General features: G+C 56.6%; 1 protein-coding gene across 10 annotated transcripts in view; it reads right to left on the reverse strand.

Annotated features, from left to right (window-relative positions):
• Positions 1–434: 434 nt before the first annotated feature.
• The window catches only part of CACNA1E (calcium voltage-gated channel subunit alpha1 E), a 108,326-nt gene continuing 89,562 nt past the window's right edge, over positions 435–19,198 (reverse strand). For 2 of the 10 annotated variants that reach the window (XM_066192119.1, XM_066192124.1), the window contains 13 exons: positions 17,762–17,853; positions 17,463–17,628; positions 16,982–17,109; positions 10,566–10,662; positions 8,682–8,787; positions 7,186–7,293; positions 6,590–6,690; positions 6,216–6,322; positions 5,561–5,669; positions 4,009–4,137; positions 2,430–2,610; positions 2,148–2,338; positions 435–1,299 (listed from right to left, as the gene is read on the reverse strand). In XM_066192119.1, the coding sequence (XP_066048216.1) occupies positions 760–1,299; positions 2,148–2,338; positions 2,430–2,610; positions 4,009–4,137; positions 5,561–5,669; positions 6,216–6,322; positions 6,590–6,690; positions 7,186–7,293; positions 8,682–8,787; positions 10,566–10,662; positions 16,982–17,109; positions 17,463–17,628; positions 17,762–17,853 (2,055 nt within the window). In that variant the 3' untranslated portion in view covers positions 435–759. Of the gene's footprint in view, positions 1,300–2,147; positions 2,339–2,429; positions 2,623–4,008; positions 4,138–5,560; positions 5,670–6,215; positions 6,323–6,589; positions 6,691–7,185; positions 7,294–8,681; positions 8,788–10,565; positions 10,663–14,543; positions 14,641–16,981; positions 17,110–17,462; positions 17,629–17,761; positions 17,854–19,198 lie in introns of those variants that run through there. The other 8 variants (XM_066192128.1, XM_066192126.1, XM_066192127.1 and 5 more) reach the window with 6 other exon arrangements.

A 19,198-nucleotide genomic window follows, 5' to 3' on the forward strand; every position in this document is an offset into this window, starting at 1 on the left:
CCCCAGCCCCCAGCACAAACCAGTTTTGCCCCCTCTGGCAGCCACAGAGCTGCTCTGGTCTGTCTGGGTGCACGCCAACCCTTCACCCCGCCATCGCACCTTGCCCCTTCTCCAGGGAAATTCAAAGCCACGGCAGCACAAGCCCAAGCGACAGAGCCAAGGGGGTCCCTTGCATCCCGTTTGCTGGGACTCTCAGGCCACAGGGAGCAAAAATCCATCGGGATGAGCTCTCCCGGGGACCCCTCTTGGGGCAGGGGTGGGGCTGTGGCCGGGGGGGGCTGTCCCTTGTCCCCCAGCACTCGAGCCCGGGCCGCTCCGCCGCCCCTCAAATGCTTCTCTGTGCAGAAAAAAAAAAGTGATAGTAATAAATGAAAGTCGACAGATTTTAATTTTTTTTTTTTTTTTGCACAAAGACTTTTTTTCCCCCCCGTTTCTTTTCTTTTCTTTTTTTTTTTTTTTTTCCCTCGGTTTTTTTTGGGGTTTGTTGTTGTTTTTTTTTTTTTTCCTTTTCCTTCCCCCTCCGTTCCGGTCGGTTTGGGGTTGGTTTGTTTGTTTGTTTTGTCGTTTTTTCCTCTTTCTCCCCCTGCGTTTGGTTTCGGTTTTTTGTTTTTTTGTGGTTTTTTGTTGTCTTTTTTGTTTGTTTGTTTGTTTGTTTGTTTCATTCCCAGGCGTGGCGAAGAGCATGCATTGGAGAAGGGCGGGGCGGGGGGGCAGCCGAGGTGGGGTCGGGTGGCGGGTTGCGCGGGCCGGGGGCAGCTTCTAGCACTTGTCGTCTTCCTCGGTGTCGCTGAGCACGTCGATGCTGGCCCCGCACATGACGCCCTGCGCTGCCCCTCGCCGCCGCCGCCGGTAGTGCCCGTTCGGCATCTGCCAGCTGTGCCGCAGCGGCGGCGCCGAGCCGATGGTGTTGGAGCGGCCCAGGCTGGTGGCCACGGCCGCCTCGAAGGTGAGCGTCTCCTCCTCACCGCAGTCTGAGGCGTGCGAGTCGTCGTGCAGCGCCAGGTAGGGCTCCGAGATGTAGCGCTGCGGCGTGGACTGCCGGCTCTGCTTCCCCGCCGGGGAGCTGGAAGACTCGGCCGGGCCGGCCGTGTTGGGATCCAGGGTGGACGAGAGCAGCGGCGAGCCCCCCTCGCTCTCGTCGGCGGGAGGAGAGGTGTCCCCGGCGTGCCGCAGCATGGAGGCGTAGGACAGGAGGGGACGCGGCTTGGGGGGCACCGGCGGCAGCTGGCGGCGGCCTCGCCGGGGCGTGCTGGTGTCCGAGATGGAGGGGATGGAGCTTTCGCTCAGGGAGCCCATGCCCTGCAACACAGCGGGACGCGCTGGGGAATGCAGGCGGCACCACACACACTCCCCGCCGGCCCCACCAATCGCCCGTCTTGAAAGGGTGATTCTGCTCCTCGCCTGTCCTGCTGAGGGCAGAGCTCACGGTGGTCTGCAGCTTCCTCACAAAGGGAAGCACACAGGCAGGCACTCAACTCTGCGGTGCCCAGTGACAGGACCCAAGGGGACAGCATGAAGCTGTGTCAGGGGAGGTTTAGGTTGGATATTAGGGAGAAGTGCCTCACCCAGAGGAAAAGGCTCCCCGGGGAAGTGGTCACAGCACCAAGACCAACAGAGCATGGAGATGTATTCAAACAATGCTCTCAGGCACGTGGTGGGATTCTTGGGGCTGAACTCTTGTTCAGGGACAAGGGTTGGACTCGATCCGTGTGCTCTGTTCCAACTCAGGATATTCTGTGATTCCATGATCTTGGTGGTCAAAACCAAAAAGCACCCCCAAACCCGCTGCAGGAAGAGCTGATGGCTCGCCATCTGGTGCTCTCCACGGGTGGCACCTCCATGGGTGGCTTCAAGCTCACCCAAGCATTGGCAGCTCCAGGCTTGTGTAGCTGGGACACCTTGACCTTGGCAGGGAGCGGATGCCACAGCAGCAAGAGGATCAGCATGAGATCCAACCCTGTCCCCAAACGCTCTGCAGGGTGCCTGAGCAGCCCCAACCTGCTCAGCTCAGGGGAGACACAGAGATGCCACCACCAGGAGACAAGACGGTTCAGAGCTCCCAGAACTGGGGCTCACCTCCCCCGGTTTTGGCAAGAAGCTTTTTCCACGCTTCCCTTTATGCTTGGGAAGGGACGTCTGTCACCCACCTGCCTGCTGGGTGTCTGTGACCTGCCCTCGCTGGGTGACCGGGACTCGCGCCGCCGCTCCGGCGACTCTTCCTGTGCCTGGGGACTCCTCTCCTCGGAGTTGCAGCGGGAGATGTCCGGGGACAGCAGGTGCTTGCGCTCTTTGGATCGGCCCCGCTCCCTGCCCGAGCGGTGCCCCTCGGACCGGTGGCCTGCAGGACACCCCTGTCAGTCCCCACCATCCCCTCTGCAGCAGCAGGGAATGCTCGCCTGGAGGGTTCCTGGGGGATTTTTTGGGCTCACCCGAGTCAGCGTTGAGGCGCCGGGCGGACAGCTGAAGCGAGGAGTGGTAGCTGCGCCGGCGGGACTTGTAGGTGTTGTCGCTGCTGCGCTCCATGGAGAACTCATCCAGCCAGGAGCTGTTGGGCCGCTTGTCCCGGATGGTGGAGAACGATCTCCTCATGGAGCTGGTGTCTGTCACCACCTGCAAGCAACCCTGGCCAGCCGGGGACAGCATTAGTGCCAGGCAGGGCTGGGCGTCAGGAATGACCAGCTGGCCCCCACCACGGGGATCGCCACCCTGTGGGATGGGGAAATTCGGGGTGCGGGGCAGCCAGCCTGAAAACAGTCCCCCCAGATAACCTCTGCACAAATCAGGGATGGGAGGAAAGCGGGGTTCAGCCTTGGAGCTCGTGTGCTCCCCTTCCCCAGCCAGCTGGAGCTGTGCTGCACAAGCACAGCCAGCGGATCCAGGGGCTGGGGGGAGAGCAGCAGCACCTCCCGCTGTGTGTGGGGACACGGGGGGTACCAGACCACTGCCCCCCAGGCTGCCTCCCCAGCATCCCTCCCCTCCAGGGTCAAGAGGAGCAACCATTGAAAAGGCTGTTGGCAGAGAGGAGTCCCCCAGTGCCCCTTGCTCTGTGTTCATTTTTCCAGCTGCCACCACTTTTCCACATGCCTCCCTAACTCTTCCTTTATTCCCACATCCCCATCCCTTTCCCCTACACTCATTCCCTATCTCCCCGCTCATGCTGTTGTTTTATCTTCCCTTTCCTTTTCTTTCTCCCTCCCATGCTTCTCCTTCCTACTTTCTTCCCTCGTTACACCCTGTGTTTTCATATGTTATGGGGAAAACATCACCTCCTTCCATACTTCCTTTGCTTAATTCTAGCAGCTCTTTGCCACTGCAGCCTCAGGCTGTTCTCCATCTCCTCTCACCTCTCCTGCTCCCATCCCCTCCTTCTGGTCATCTCCTTTGCTGCTGAAAGCCCATGAAACAAAGCCTCCCTTTGTCTTTGCACCCCCCACAAAGTGCCACACCAGAACTTGATGCCTGCACCAAGGTGAGAAAGCAGACCCAGAGACTTCACAGCAACACCAAACCCCAAAAAACATCTGCGTCTTGGGGGAGGCTGAGCACAGGACAGAACAACAGAGAAACCAGGCAGACAGATGAGGAGGTGAGATGTGGCCTGGGTTCCCCTGGACAGACAGAGAAGTGCACGTGTTGGGACAATGGGAAAGGACGGAGAAGGCATTTCATCACCTGTGGTCATCCGACAGCCGGGCTGGGACTCCTCAAACCTCAGCCAGTGCCCAGGGCCGGAGGAAAGGAGGGGGTGTCCCACCGTGGGGAGAACCTGCTGCCTCCCAGCGTGGTCCTGGACCTCCCCCACGAGCCAGGGGATAGATCCCCCAGGCTGCTCTCTGCTGCCAGTGTCCCCCTTGTCGGGCAACAGCAGCTCTCCTACTTGTGCAGCACCCAAAGAAGGGGGGAAGCTCTGATATCAGGGTGCTGGGGCTCAGCACAGAGAGAAGCCCCAGCGTTATCTGGCAGGCTTTGATCAGACCCGACACCTGTGGGGGCTTTGCTTGGTTTTACCTGGGGATCCACAGTGAGACGAGGCATGGAGGAGGCCCTCCCAGAGACAGCGTGGTCCTGAGTGTCCACGGGAAGGTAGCTGCCACGGTTAGAGGGCTGCACTCTTTGAAACTCCCTAACCTCTGGCTCCTGGAAACAAACACACAGCCAAGCTCTTGGGATGGGCTTGGAACAGGGCAGCGCGCTGCTTCGGCCCTCTTGGCAGGGGACAGCCCTGCTCGCTCAGCCAGGGGCAGAATTTAGGTTGGCCAGAAACACGTGGTAAAACATTGGCACAGGTTGCCCAGAGAGGTGGTGGATTCTCCTTCCCTGGAATTCTTCAAGGCCAGGTCGGATGGGGCCCTGAGCAACCTGATCTGGTTGAAGACGTTCCTACCCATGGCAGGAGGGCTGGAACTAGAGGAGCTTTAAAAGGTCCTTTCCAACCCAAACTATTCAATGATTTGATGAAAAACAGAGTCTAAGCCATTAGAATTCATCACATTGCCACTGAAAAACACTCTCCAAGTCCTCAGGTGAGCCCTGATGGCCAGCTGCCCTTGCACCTCTACAGCGACAGTGGAAACCCTGCCTGGGTCTGGGGACACCCTGATGGCCCAGGGTTTAACTCCTTCTTGTGCCAGGAGGGCACAAACGGATGGGATCTTGTCTCTGACCCTGCTTCAGAAGCTTCCTGGCCACACCCCTGTGTGTGTCAAAAGAGCACACACGGCCCATAGCACTTACACGCTTTGGGTAATTCCCAGTTTTTAGGGGACGCTGTGGATGTTCGTGTACACTCACGGTGTCGAGGAGATGGGCACAGAGTGACCCTGGAGGTCACTAGAAGGTGACTTTATGGGGGCAGGGGAAGTCTCACCTGCCAGCTCTCCACATGGCTGGGGTGGCCGAGGCAGGGGACGCCTGCCTGTGTCATACACAGGGTGACACAGAGCTACAGACCCTTGGGGACACAGACTGTGCTGGGGACAACACTGCGTCGGGTGGTGCAGAAACGCACACGCAGACATGGAGATATAGAGAGATGTGTGATATATATAGATGTGTGATATATATAAATAGGTGATATATATATATATATACACACACAGACAGACAGGCTGGCACGTGTGTGAGGCCGGAGAGGGCCGCTCCTGCTGGAGACAGCTTGGTTGGGGGACTGGGGACACCACCACTGACAACAAAATGGACACGAATCCGAAAACATCAGATACCATCACTCAGCACGGGGTAACCCACTGACATGAGTGCTCAGTGGCAAAAATAGCCTGTGGAGAGAAGGATATTTTACTGCAGGACATTGGTCATGGCTCTCGCCCCAAAAGCAGTTGTGCTGCCTGGCCCCACGGATCGGGACAGGTCCAGGGATGGCTGCTCTGTGTCCCCAGTGCCAGAGGCAAGGGGTATACAAACATCCAGGGATATTTGTCCCCCGTTTTGGATCTGTGCATGACCCAGCAGCTGCCATCCCTGTGCTGTGCTCGCTCCCCACACCTCCCCGTGCCCACCATCACCCGTGCTGGGCCTGCAGAGGAGCAGTGCATGACTTTACCAGAGACTGGTGCTCCTGGTACTGCTCCTGGGCCGGATCCATGCACGCCAGCTGGAAGATCTCCTGTGGCGAGAGCGGGCTCAGCGAGGGGAACCCGCCTCGGCTGCTCCTGCAAACACAGCCCAGCTTCAGGGAGGCCTCGAGCCGGGTGCTGCCAACCCTGGGATCACCTCTCCAGCAGCTCAGAGCTGGGCAGCCCCGTGCCTGCCCCCCCACGCTGTTGAGACCCCACGTTTGAGACAAACATCATGTTCCCTGGAGAGCTGAAGTGGTGCCCCAAGGCAGGGAGGACACAGTGCCCCGAGTCCTGCAGCAGCAGTGGGACATCCCAGGAGCAGTGACCGAAACCCTTATCACCTCATTCCCACCAGCCAGGGTGCTGGAATCCACCTCTGACCCTGCACTGCTCAACAGCTCCTGGGGTTCAGCTTCACCCCTAGGTGAAGAGTGCCAGGATGATCCTGCAGGAAGAGCATCCACAGACCCCTGGCCATCCCCTTTAGCCACTTCGGCTGCTGCTGGTGATGCTGACACACACCAGGTACCTGGAATCCTGCAAAAGCTTTGTGCCAGGAGATTTTTCCCTGCTCCCAGCAGCAATTTAACCCTGGAAAACAAGGGCTGCAGGAACAGAAAAGTGACGGGCAGTACTCACAGGCCTGAGAGGGTGTCCTGCTGGAGGTACGGCAGAGCCTTGGCGTTGGAGATGATTTCCTGTGGCAGAGAGGACGGCTCCATGCGCTGGAACATGGGGGCATTCTTCTGCATTGGAGAAAGGGAGAAACTGAGCCTGTAGGAAACGTGGATGAACATCCAGTGCTTCCCCAGCCAAGCTCCCACCACTCAGAAAGAGGACACCGTGCTCATATCCCCTGTCAGGGACTGAGGATGATCACAGACCCCAAACCCTGACCTGCACCATTGTTTTCATCCCAGCTGGTGGCATGTTTGGGTTGGGAGGTGGTGAGAGGCACAGAGGGTGATCTGAATGTTTCCATCTTCCATCCTACCCTGGATGAGCCGCCTCACCTGCTCCTCCAGCTGCTGCCGCTGCTTCTTCGCCTTGCTCTGCTTGTAGTAATCCATGATCATCATGGCTGCATATATTTTCCCAACAGTCAGGTCAGAGGCTGGGAGCATGAGAGGGAACAAAATGGGCTCAGTTTTGTTGTAAGAGAAGGCACTGGTGTGGGTCTTGGGAAGAGCCCTGACCTGGGATACCCTGGTGATCCGCAAACTCTTGTCACTGTTCCAAAGGGGAGAGTGCTGAGCACCCAGACACTCCCCACAGAGATAAAATAAGTGAAGATGGCTTGAAATCATCATCCTAAGCCACCAAGGCACACATCCTTGTCATATCATCAGGTGTGCCCAGCCTCCCTCCCTGCTGTGCTCCAGAAAGGATTTACAGGAGACTGTGGCTTTGGCAGGAGTAGATCCCTGCAAACTGGGGAGTTTTCCAGGGAGTTCCCGATCAGCCAAGCGGAACAAGGCAGAACAAACCCTTTCACCACTTCTCCCGGAGCTGGGGATGGGTCTGGCCAGTCCCCACCTCCCTTTGGGAAGAAGTTGCTGTGGGAATGAGGGGGATTTGAAAGCAATGATAGCCCCCCCCAGAGACTCACTTTTTGGCATGGGTACCAACAGGTCAAGCATCTTCTGGGACAGGTGAGGCCAAATGGTCAGGATCTCCTTTTGAAGTTCAGAGTCCAACTGCTGCCAATCTGCACCACCTTCAACAGCAGGGAGCAAAAATGGCCCACACACATGAAACCTGGGCACCAGGGTCCAACCAACCTCCCTTCCCCATCCTGAAGTGAGGTTCCATCTCAGCCTCCATCTCTCTGGGCTGGGAGGGCCATCTTGCATCAGTGAGCCTGGTCTCCTGCTCCCACAGGGAAACTTTCCTACCATCCCTTCCATATGTGCCTCCATCTCCCCATCCCCTGCCCTCCCACTCAAAGCTGCCACCTTCAAGCTTGCCTTGGGTCCGTCTCTGCAGCTCCAATCCCACTCCAGCCCACACACACCTGCTGCTGCCCCACTTTCTTTTTGCTGGTGAGCGGATCATGTGCTGGTGGAAGAGCAGCCCCGCTTGGCAAATCCTGAAATGCTCGGTGAGGCTGTGCACGGAGAGCAGAGCTCTCTGGACAGGGGTTTGCCGAGCTTAGGAAGCCCCAGGACCATCAGAAGCTGTCAAGGTGCCCCAGCAGAGTCACTCAAGCACAGGGCAATTTGGGTGAGCTGTAGGAGATCCAGGTTCAAATCTCTGCTTTGTCTAGAGGGGCTTAAACCCATCGTTGTTGTCTGAGCACTGGGCTTTGGATGGTATCTTGCCCTGGGTTGGGTTTTCTTCCAATAGTTGAGCTGTTCCTAGGGGATGTTTTATTGAAAATGCCACGTTTCTGCAGGAAGTTTTTGATCTGATGAATCACAGCCTTTCCAGCAGCAACAACAAAGCAGGTTTTCCTGCTCTGAACATTTTATCTTCCCTGAGAGAGGTTTCTTTTCCCCACTGCCTAAGGAGGAAGCCAAGCACATATTCTCCATCCTTGGTTTGGCTTTTTACATGGGGAGGAAGGGGAATTCTCTCTTTCCCCTCCATTATACAGTGGACATCAAGCTGTTTCTTTTCTCCAGAAACAGCTTCTGGTGAAGAATTCTCTACCTCTTCCCTAAAAGAAATGGATTTTAAAAAAAAAAAAGTGGCAGAAATTTGCCTGTTCAAGGTGCTTGCTCCCATCCGTGTGCTTCCAGGCTCTGAGAAGCCAATCCCAAATTAGCTGTGAGGTCCTCAGCCCGGCCAAAGAGAAAGGGACTTTTTGCAGGGTGATAGGACAAGGAAGGATGATTTCAAGCTGAGTGAGGGTAGGTTGAGATTGGATATTAGGAAAAAATTCAGAAGGTGGTGAGGCCCTGGAACGGGTTGCCCAGAGAAGCTGTGGACGCCCCATCCCTGGAAGTATTCAAGGCTGGATGGGTGGTGGAAGAGGAGAGACCCACAGGAGAAGGGTGGAACAGGATGATCTTTAAGGCTCTTTCCAACACCAGCCATCCTGGGGTTCTACAGAAGGACGATGCGACCCTGCTGGCTCCGTCCCCTCCCTGCCACAGCCTTTACCTTTGGCAATTTTGATGTCCAAGGCCGTGCGGATCAGGGCCATGAGGGTGGAGGTGAAGTGGACGGTCATGTCCTCGGCCACGGGCATGTTCATCAGCACCAGTCTCTGCGCAAGAGAGAGAAGAAAACAGCGGACGGAAAACAATATCGAAAAACACATCGACCAGGCTGGAGGAAAAGAAATTAAACATTAAACAAAAGGGGGGGAAAAGAAATAATCGAAATTAAAAAAATAAAAAAATAAAATTAAAAAAAAATAAAAAAATAAAAAGCAACAAAGAGTGTCAAAACAGCACAGCCAAAAAAGAAGGGCAAGGATCACCCCACCGGCCCCCCACCTCCCCGGCTCCTTCCACCCCAGGACACCGGCTCACTGCCTTCCAGGGCTCCTCCTGTGCCCCCAGGAACGGCCCCTGAGCCCCCTTCCCCACGGCTGCCACAGCACCCCCTGGCACTTTTGGGAAGACACACCTGCTCCGTCAGGGATGCGGGCATGTGGGATGTGCGGGAAGGGGAGACGGGCTCAGGTTTCCGTTCCCGGGTGGTTTGGCTTTCCAGCTCTCAACCCTTCCCGCCTGGGGCAGGGGAGAGGAGGGTCCCTAACCTTCAGGGACTTCAGATCGGCTGGATTCCTCTAGCATGCTACATCCTGGCACTCCCTTTTTGCGTCTTTCAGAGATGAAGTTTGCCAGCACATGCAGGGGGGTCCAAATTATCCATGGGTGGGGAAGGGAAAGGAAGGGGAGGGGAGGGTGGAAAAAGTGCAGAAGGAAAGAGAAAAGGGCAACCAAGGCAGGTTAGACACGCCATGCTCCTTCCCCACCCTGGGCAGGCGGGGTGCAAACCGAAGTGACCAGATCCACTTTCCAGAGAGTATATTTTGCTTTGTGAATACCTTGGGTCAGCCCTTCCCTGCCCATTCCTCTTCACCCAACTTCTCATGTCCCTTTCCCACTTTCAAGCCTCCCTTTTCCCCCCTGGAAAAGTGTGATGGTGGATGTGTGTTTGTTTGTGCAAACACGTGAGAGCCGGAGAGGCTGGAAGCAAGTTTGGAGGTGTGCAGGAATCCCTTTGTGCTCGCCCTGCTAAAAGGCCAAGAAAAACCCTAATTTCCTCCTGGACAACAGATCCCCCTGTAGCTCTGGGTCCTGTCCTGGCAGCTGCTGCCCTGAGAAATCCACGCAGCTCCCATAGCACATCCTCCATGGTTTCCCACGCTCCTGATCCATGCCAGGACCTGACTGACAGCCACCCCTCCAGGCGGGACAACTCAGAGCTGCCTTTGGAAGGCCCCTGGCTTTGCCTTGCACAAGCCATCCCTGGGATAACCCCTGCTGATGGTCCTGGCTCTTCACACACACAGCAGGCCTGCTCCTATGGGATTTGGGATGTGTCCCCACTGCCTATCTGCTTCCCATCTCCACGGGTTTATGCACTGGCCGGGATCAGGATGGTTCCAAGCCCCTGGGGATGAACTCCCAAGGACACCTCACTCTCCTAACTGTGCTACAGTTGTGTTGTACCTCACCTCACCTCACCTCACCTCACCTCACCTCACCTCACCTCACCTCACCTCACCTCCTCTAGCCCTCCCACTTCCACACTGCTGCTGATCCTGCCCCTCCTTTTCCCCTCGGAGCCAGCTGCGAGTGACCACGGCAGCATCACGCGCGTGGGCGGGGGAGACCAGCCAGCGTGGCCAGGGCTCTGGTGGGCACAAAAGCCCACAAGATCAAGACTGAGCCCGCAAGATTCGACTCCCCAGGAGTGAGCCAAACACACGTTGGACACCCCAACAAGTCCCCGGCTTCCCCGGTCCCGCCTCCCGCAGGTGCCCCGGCTCCTGCTCGGCTCTAACCCCCAGAGAAGGAAGGGTTGATCTACCTTATAGGCCACTTTGGAAGGACATCTCTTGCCGAGGCCTAGCGGTGGTGACATAAGAGTCAGCATTTCATACATCTCAGTGTAATGGATTCGGCCACTGCTCATGGAGGGGGGAAAGGGGAGGGAGGGAGATGCAGAGAGAGGAGGCATTCCCGGAGAGCGGAAAAACGTACAAACGGAAAATAGTACAGGAAAAACAGGAGAGAAAAAAAAACAAAACAAAACAAAAAACAAACGGACAAACAGGAAAAGAACAGGAAACCCGTTAATCAAGGCAAATCATACATGAGAGACTGTCCTGATGTGGATTTATAGCACTGCTCACACAGACCCAGGAATGCTGGCAGAAAGCAACTCACCCCTCTCCTCTCTGCTGCTGGCCTCAAGCGCCTGTCTCGCTACCAGCCTGGGATGACTCCTCTGGTCTCAACCCCTCTCCTAAAGCCCTCCAGCAGCCCCCACCTCGTCCCACAGGTTTCCAGGGCTGTGTGCGAGTGGTATAAATCAGATACACGGCACTCGAGCCATGGGTTATTTGAGATAAGGGTGGTTTGCACCACGGTGCTCTGTGGCCTCCGGAGCGTCTTCCCTCCCGGGGGGGGTGCCTGGTATGGCTTGGCATGGCCACCTAACCCATAGCCAAAGGCTGTGTATCCCCAGCTGGTGGGGGTCTATGCAATTGGGAGGCAGCATCTTGCATAGAAGGCAGTGGGCCAGGGTCACTTGTCAAAGGAAGATGCCCAGTTGCTTCCGTCTGGCTCTGCGGATGGACCACTTTCCCACCATGCACCAGTGCAAAAGGCATGCTGAATCGGCTGGAAAAAAAAAACCGGGAGGAAAAGTTGGGCATGCCATGCTCCCGCCCTGGCTCTCTCCCACATGCGGCTGCAAGTTCCACCAGGTTGGAGTTTAAAGAGTCTCAGCAGAGGCAGCTGTTTGGGCCTTCCAACATTGGGGTTCGTTTGGGTTTCCCACGGGAGCAAGGTAGGGCGGGACCCCCCTCCTCCCCTTGCTCTCCTCTGCTCCGTAAGGACCTGGCCTGGGATTGTTGAGCAAAGAATGCCACCAAAAACGGGCCACCCCGGGCTGCCCTCTGCCAGGCTGGGGTAGCTGGGCCGTGTCTCCCTCTCTCTGCACATCCACATCTCTCAGGGATCCCGGGCTTGGTCACTTCTTCTTCCCCTCAGGCCAGTCTGCACTGCAAGGTTCAGGATGGTCAGTGGGCCCGGGGCAACCTCATGACAGCAAAGGCATGGACCCTCACTGCTGGACATGGGCCCATCCCTGTAAGAGAGGGCACTGCCAAAAACTTAAGCATCCCCACGGGATCTTGGCTTTTTCCCTAGAATGTGCTCAGAGCAGCCTGGAAAGGGGAGACGAGATCTCCTCTCCTCAGGGTTTGGAAGCAGCCCCCTGGTGAAAAACGCCCCGACCAAGATAAGCCCTGATATTTCAGATGTGAACAGAACTGGTGACAGGAGCTGTTTGGGGTGCAGGCACAGAACAGGCTGGGCCGGTTGCAGCCAAAAGATGGTTGATAACAACACTGGAGAATGATAAGCAGGAGGATCAAGAGGAAATATCCAGGAGTCCTGGATATTGGCAGAACTGGATGCGCACCAACTCAGGGTGAGATGACTAAAATTTTCATGCATGAATTCAGTGCAAAAAAGGAAGCAACACAGTGATCTTCCAGCCATCCTTCCTGGCGGGGTGATTTTTGGGGAACCCAGCGCAAAACAGGCACTGCCTTTCACACTGAGATTCTCCACACAATGAAGGAGGAATGGAGCCCGCGAAAGGAAGACTAGGCGTCAGTGACCAAGACGGATCACGTGGGAACTGCACACTTTGCTGCTCCTCAGAGCAGAGATCTTGGAGCTTTCTGAGCAGCACAGCTGTGCCCAGACACCACTTCCCCACAGAGTGAAGCACAGGCAGGCACGTGGAATGACATCCATCTGAGCAGGATGACTCCCAAGAGCTGGTCCGAGCACGGGCAGGTCTGGGATGGGGGATGTGACCCATCTATCCATGTCTGCACAGAGGTGTGACCCATGGCTACGGCACAAGGTGGCCTATAAAACCACCAGGGATTAATGGCTTGGCCCTGAGAGAAGGCTGTGAGTGGAGGCAGAGGAGGAAATATGGGAGACAGGACGTGTCCTCCTGTGGTTAGGAAATAAGCACTGCGCCACACAGGCTGTTACAAAGGGAGCACCAAGAGTGCTGTGGGAGTAGATTCAGGAAGAGGTGATGTCCACAGGGATATTATCTGTGGAGCATTCACCTGACAGGCAGAGCAGGCTCACTGAACTGAAAGGTGTGCAAGCTGACTTGGCATTTTGGGATCTGGCAAGATGCAACAACCGTGTGGATTTTTGGTTTGGTTTTTTTTTTTTTTCATCTTTTGGGAATTGTTCCAGGGCAAGAGTAACCCCTGAAAACTTCGTGTTCTTGAAATATCTTCTGCACAGGGAGGAGGAGACAGAAGTAACACAAGGTAGAGATGGGGATGGTCTCCCCATATGACAACAGAAGCTGTTCTCAGTACTCCTTGCTTGAGTTTATCCACCTTCACTTCTCTGCCCATCCACAGTCAGCAGAAATCCAGTGTCTGTGGGACTCCCTCCTCCAAGGAAGCATTACAGATACCCCTCTAAGCCCCAGATGATGCAGCTTAGGAGAGTGGAGAAGGTCCTCCCGAAGGTGTCTTCTGCCTGCAGGGACCTGAGCAAGTGTCCTCAGCTGAGCTTCCACCTTTTGCCAGGGATGTAGCAGCAGAGAAGAGTGGAAAGAGCCCAAGGAGCCCTTCCTGGAACAGATGAGCCATCTGAGATTCTTGCAAGAAATGTCCTGTTCCTAAATAGATCTTCCTAAATGAGGTGACCAATCATCCAGGCCTTGTCCTCTTTCCACTGCTTTGCCTCTGGCAAAACTGTCCCCACGTCCAGCTGTGGAGGGTGACAGAGCTGTTCCTGGAAGAAAACCCTTTCTGATGCTTCCAGAAGGATGTGGTGACTACACCAGGCTGTGGCAAGGAACCCTCCTCCTCCTCCTCCTCTGCAGAGGCAAGAGCAAGGGCTGGGGCTGTCTGAGTTCCCTTGTACACCCCGGATGCCATGAGGGAAGCAGAAGGAAGAGGAAGCTCTGTGATTCATCCTTTCATGCCATGGGAACAGACAAAAGTGTCACGGCACTTCAGAGAATGCGGCAGGTGCAGGATTTTGCTCAACTGTCACCCCAAAATAAAATTAAAAAAACCCCTTCAAGTCAGGGAGACTCAAGGAGACCAAATCACTGCCCTGGACTCATGGCCAGCAGCCAGGAACTGAGCTCAGGGGAGAGGAGCTGCCAAGCTCCAGAGGTGTGCCCTGGTGTCACCATCTCCCAGGCAGATCCAGCAAGCTGTGTGCAAGACTAGCAAAAGTCCTGCTCCTTGGAGACATGGTTGTTTGTCCTCCTGAGTGCCACATTTGAGGACAGGGTTGTTTGGTACAGCACAGCATCTCCCAGGGACGGGGTCACCCTGGCCTCCTCATCCTCCCCCCAGCCCTCACTGCCCAAAACGACCCCAACGTCCTCCAGCCTTCACTCCCTCCTTCCCTCCTGAGGAGCAAGCCCTCCCAAAAACCTCGCTGTCCCACGTGAGGTGCTTTGAGAAGTCGAGCAGGGACGGGGGCACCTGGCCTGGCGCCCCTCGGGGCTCTCTGCACCGGTGCAACCGGGGCCGGGGGGCTGGCTGGGGGGCACAATTTGTCAAAACCCACCCCAGGAAGCTCTGAGCCCCCCCTGGCCCCACTGATGCCTCCCCTGGAGGGGAACAGCTGCTGGCTCTGGGAGGCAGTGGACCTCTTTAAACTCGAAGGAAAGCAACGTCAGGGTTCCCTGGGGAGGCGCGGTGGCAGTGGAGCGGGGGAAGGAGGGGTGGATGGTGTGTCCCGTGGCCAGGTTGTGGCGGAGGACTGGGAGGCAAACCTTGCACGCCACCCTGTAGGGGCAGTTCTCTCCTAGGCCCAGAGGAGGCGAGATCACCCGTACTAATTTGTACATATCCTTATACGAGATCCTGCCGCTGCAAAGGAAGCACAGGTGGGTTAATAGGACACTGAGAGGGTGGAGGGGAGGATGGAGAGCTTAACGGGGGGGAGGGGGGGTGCTGGGGCCATCTGTGGGGCGAGACCCCCAGCAGAGCACAGCTCTTCTCCTTCTGGCTCTGTCAGACCCAGAGAGGAGAAAGCTGTGAGCAGCAGCTACTGCCTTTTCCACCATGAGAGTTGGCTCGTATCTCCTCACACTGCCCCACGTTCACCAGTTTTGGCGGTGGGCACCATCCCATGACCCTTCCTCATCGTGCCCCTGACCCCTGCGCCTGGTGGGAGAGGGCTGGGACTTGGGACAAGGTGAGCCTGCAGCTTGGTGGAGTTCTAACCCGTGGAGTTGTTGTGCCCCATCACATCACCAGAGCCCCTGTCCTCACACAGCCAGCTCTATGAACCCCACGAGGTCCCAGCGAGACTGGCAGCTGAGCCACTTGTGCCTCCAAGATCTGGGGAACCTGAGACAGGGAGGGGATAATGTGACCAGCTGGTGGCTGTGGCACCTGGGGCTCTCGAGTCCAGTCCTGTGCTCCGACCACCAGCCCAGCTCTGCCAAGGGTGCACATTATTAGAAGCAAACCTTCCCCAACACACACACACCCCCCCTTTCCTCCCACAGAAGCACATCTGCCCAGAGCCGGTGCAGCCATCCCAGGATACGGCCGTATCCTCCGGCACCGCGGAAACAAGGAAGCAGCCGAGGCACAGAGCTGGCAGGAGGGGGTGCAGGATGCTGAGCTCCCCACTCTGCTCCAGCCCAGAGCCCTTCGGGAAGCATGGGGTGGAAGTGCTGAGGTGCAGCTGCTGCAGCCTCCCGGGCATCCTTGGACAAGCTTGGAGGGAAACCACGCGGGGAGGCAAAGAGCGGCGTCACCGTCCTACCCGGCTCCTTTGCCTCCGGTTCCTTTCTCCTTGCTCTTCTCCCATCCCCTCGCCATTGCTGAAGAACCAACCAGAACCCAACCATTGGGACAAAACCCATCCCTGCTCCCTCCTGGTGCTGGATGTTCTCCCCATGAGAGCTCTGTGTGATGGTGGCACTGTTGGGATGCGCTGGGAGCTGTTGGGATGTACTCACCTGTTCCCGGCCCGGCACCAGGGCCAGGGCTGCCACCACTGTCTCCCGTGTCCCCTAAACACTAGCTACAAGTGTGGCTTGCTCAGGGATCAGAGGGGCACATGGCATGGACAGGACAGCTCAGGCTTGTTTTACAGTGGCTCCTGGACACCGAGGCCACCATCGTGGGTGATGAGAGTGAATCAAGCACCTGGCGTGAAGAAACCTTTCCTCAAGAGCCACCCCACAGCGAGCAGCTGGGGGTTTCACTGCTCCACCTCCTCCTTTCTCTGCTTGGAGCTGATATTGGGCATAAAAAAATACCTTAGCTGGGGCTGGTCTCCTGAGGGCAGGACATGGAGGCAAAGAGTCTCCAAAAGGAGCGTGTGGGGTTGCCAGGGACAAGAGTTGAGATGGCACAGGCTCCCGGCAGTGGTGGATCACAGCTCCAAAGAGTCCCTGGGCTCTGGAAGGGGCCACACGAGGCACCCTGGTGGTGCTGGGGCTGAGTGAAGGGCAAGCACATTCCCAGAGCTGCCAAGGGTCCCCCGTTGCTCTGGGGATGCTTGGGACCATCCGAGGAAGAGGAGCAGTGGAGAGCAAGGCCTCTGCAGCAGCAGCAGGAGCAGAGCCAAAATCTGGCCACGCAGGGTGTGCACGGGCCCTGTGAGACCATCCCAGTGCTGGGGAAAGGCTCCAAATGGGAGCCCTGCTCTCCAAGGTCCTCATCAGCAAGGGCAGGAGTGCAGGAGCCAAAGCCCTCCCATCTCCAGAGGGGTGAGTGGGCTGGCCAGCACTGAACACAGCTCCCCAAACACGCCCCAAACAATGTCCTCTGCAGGTGGTTTGGCAGGAGCCCAGCAGATCCCCACAGGGGGGAACAAGTCCCGCCCAGCCCTGCTCTTAGCAGCAGCTGAGGGTGCTGGGGACCAAGGGATGGAGCCGGTCTCAGGGAAAAGGCTCCCAGCTGGTGCATGGGGATGGGAAAGGAGGCTGAGAGGGATCTGGAGAGGAAGAGCAGGAACGTCCAGCACTCAGGATGAACACCCCATGGCAAACTGAACATCACCCAAGACGCCTGTGCCATCAACCAGTACAAGAACCAGCTGCTGCCCTTGTAGCGACCACAGGTGACAGCAGCACATCCCTGACTATCTCAGACATCACTGAGAACTACAGTTCCAGCAGGAGAACACAGAGACCCTGGTTTAAAACCAGCTCTGAGAGGTTGCTTGGGAGAGAAGGAGCTGGCTACATACCACGCTGCTCGGTCATACTCTGCCCAGATCCGGACAAACTCATCCAGATGGTGAGGGCCCAGGATGGAGGAATCCCGTGTCAGGTATTCAAAGTTGTCCATGATGACTGCCACAAACAGGTTGAGCATCTAAATCGACGGGGAAAAGGCAGAGAGAAAGGGAGGTGGGGGGAGAGGGAGCAGAGAAGGGAAGGGAGAGAGAAGAAAGAAGCAGCTGGGTCACAGTCCTGGATGCTCCCAGGAGCTTTCCCCAGGTGGAGAAATGGTCTGTGATGGTGGGGTCAGGCACAGCACTGCAAACAGGGTGGGAAGGGCTCAGGGAGGGAGGCACAGACCCCACCATCCCCAGGGCCAGGAGAGGCAACAAAGATCAAAGGGAAGGGAGAGAAGAAAGAGTGATTGTGGGAAGGTGATGGAAGATGACCCGATGGCTGGAGTGCTGACAAGGGGGATCCCCAGAGCCCTCAGAGGAGGCAGCTCACCAGGAAGGAGCAGAAGAAGATGAAGGACACAAAGTAAACGTAGGCCAGGTCAGTGCCGCAGCGCTCGTTCTCGTTCTGCCCGGACGTGGCCGTCGTGTCGGGCTCGCAGCCTTTGCCCTCCAGGCAGGACAGCATGATCTCCTGCCACGCCTCTCCGGTGGCACTCCTGCTCCCAACACAGCCCCGTCAGCAGCTCCTGGCGGCACGAGCCAGGATGCCCCCAGCAGAAACCTCACCACCCCCTGCCCGGATTGAACACATCTCTGTTATGCAGAGGAAGATTTTCCGCGGCTGCTCACCTGAAGAGGAGCATGAGGGAGCCCAGGAAGCTGCGGAAGTTGTTGTGCCGGTTAATGTGGCTTTCCTCGTCTAGTTTGATATTGCCAAAAACCTACAGAAGGGAGGAAAAGGGCTCAGCTCTTCAGGCAAGAGCTCGTCAGCCAGGGAAGCAGCTGCTTCACGTTCACATTCCCATCTTTGAAAACATTCCAGGTCAGGTTGGACAGAGCTCTGAGCAACCTGATCTAAGCTGAAGGTGTTCCTGCCACGGGGCTGGGCAAGGTGGCCTTTAAAGTCCCTTCCAACCCAGAGCATCCTCTGACTCTGTGATTGCACGGAAAGTACCCCAGCAAACACAGGCTGGGGCACAGCCAGCATGCCAAGGAGCTGGTGGCCAGGCAGCCATCAGGGAAGGAGACTCTCCTCTCCTTGGCAGGGATTTGCTGTGGGTGGCAAAGGCTGCGAGAGGCTGAGCTACCATGGAAACAGGAGCATAGAGGGCCTGGGATCAGCTGAGTCCAACCATTCCACATCCATCCCTCGATGCCATCTGAGCACCACATGGCACTCAGCGACTCCAACCATGCTGGAGGTGCAGGACAAAGTCCCACCATCGTGGATAGGCGCTGGGTCACAGTCCTGGAGGCTCCCAGGAGCTTTTCCCTTGGTGGAGAAATGGTCTGTGATGCTGGGGTCAGGCACAGCACTGCAAATGGTGAGGAAGGGCTCGGGGGGGAGAGGGAGAGACCCCACCATCCCCAGGGCCAAGAGAAGCAACAAAGACCAAACTATGGACAATATTCTAACAACAACCCTCAGCCAAGGCTGTGGTAAGACATCCCGAACATTCGTAAAGTGCCTCAAATTGGAAAAATGTGCTGTTATTACTGTTAAATATTTATTCCCCTTTCCCTGAACCTAAAAATATACCAACTGCAGAGTATATTTTCCCTGTACAGGTTTTTTGGAATGTGTAATTGTGGAATATTTTCTGCCTCCAGCTATTTTGCTCAAATAACGCCCACAGACTTTACTGCTCGGGGATTTGTTCACAATGGTGTAAAAAAAAAAAAAAAAATTAAAAAAAATAATCTAATACTACCACCCAGCAGGGAGGGGGGCTGAGTCAGATGGTGGCTGTTTAGGAGAACACCTGGAGCTGGTGCTGAGGTGTGTAGGACAGGGTGGCAAAAACCAGCCATGGCACTGCAAGATCCTAAACAGCACAAGCCAGGGGCCTCTGTCACCCCAAAATCAGCTCCTGTCAGGCGCTGGGTACTGCAGCAGCTCATCGGGCAGTTCCACATCCCCAATGCTCGTCGTGGAGGACGCTTTGTCACATCTCCAGCGTGGGATTTAGTCACAGCAGGGGCGAGCCAGCCCCGCGGCACGTGCGGAGCTGAGGGGCTCAGCTCACGTGCCTCTTATTCATCAGCTGGAGCCTGCCAGGCTGACGC

This window comes from Chamaea fasciata, unplaced genomic scaffold (genome assembly GCF_029207755.1).
Source record: "Chamaea fasciata isolate MVZ Bird 193981 ecotype frontalis unplaced genomic scaffold, bChaFas1.0.hap1 SCAF_10, whole genome shotgun sequence".
In the NCBI taxonomy this organism is placed as follows: Eukaryota; Metazoa; Chordata; class Aves; order Passeriformes; family Sylviidae; genus Chamaea; species Chamaea fasciata.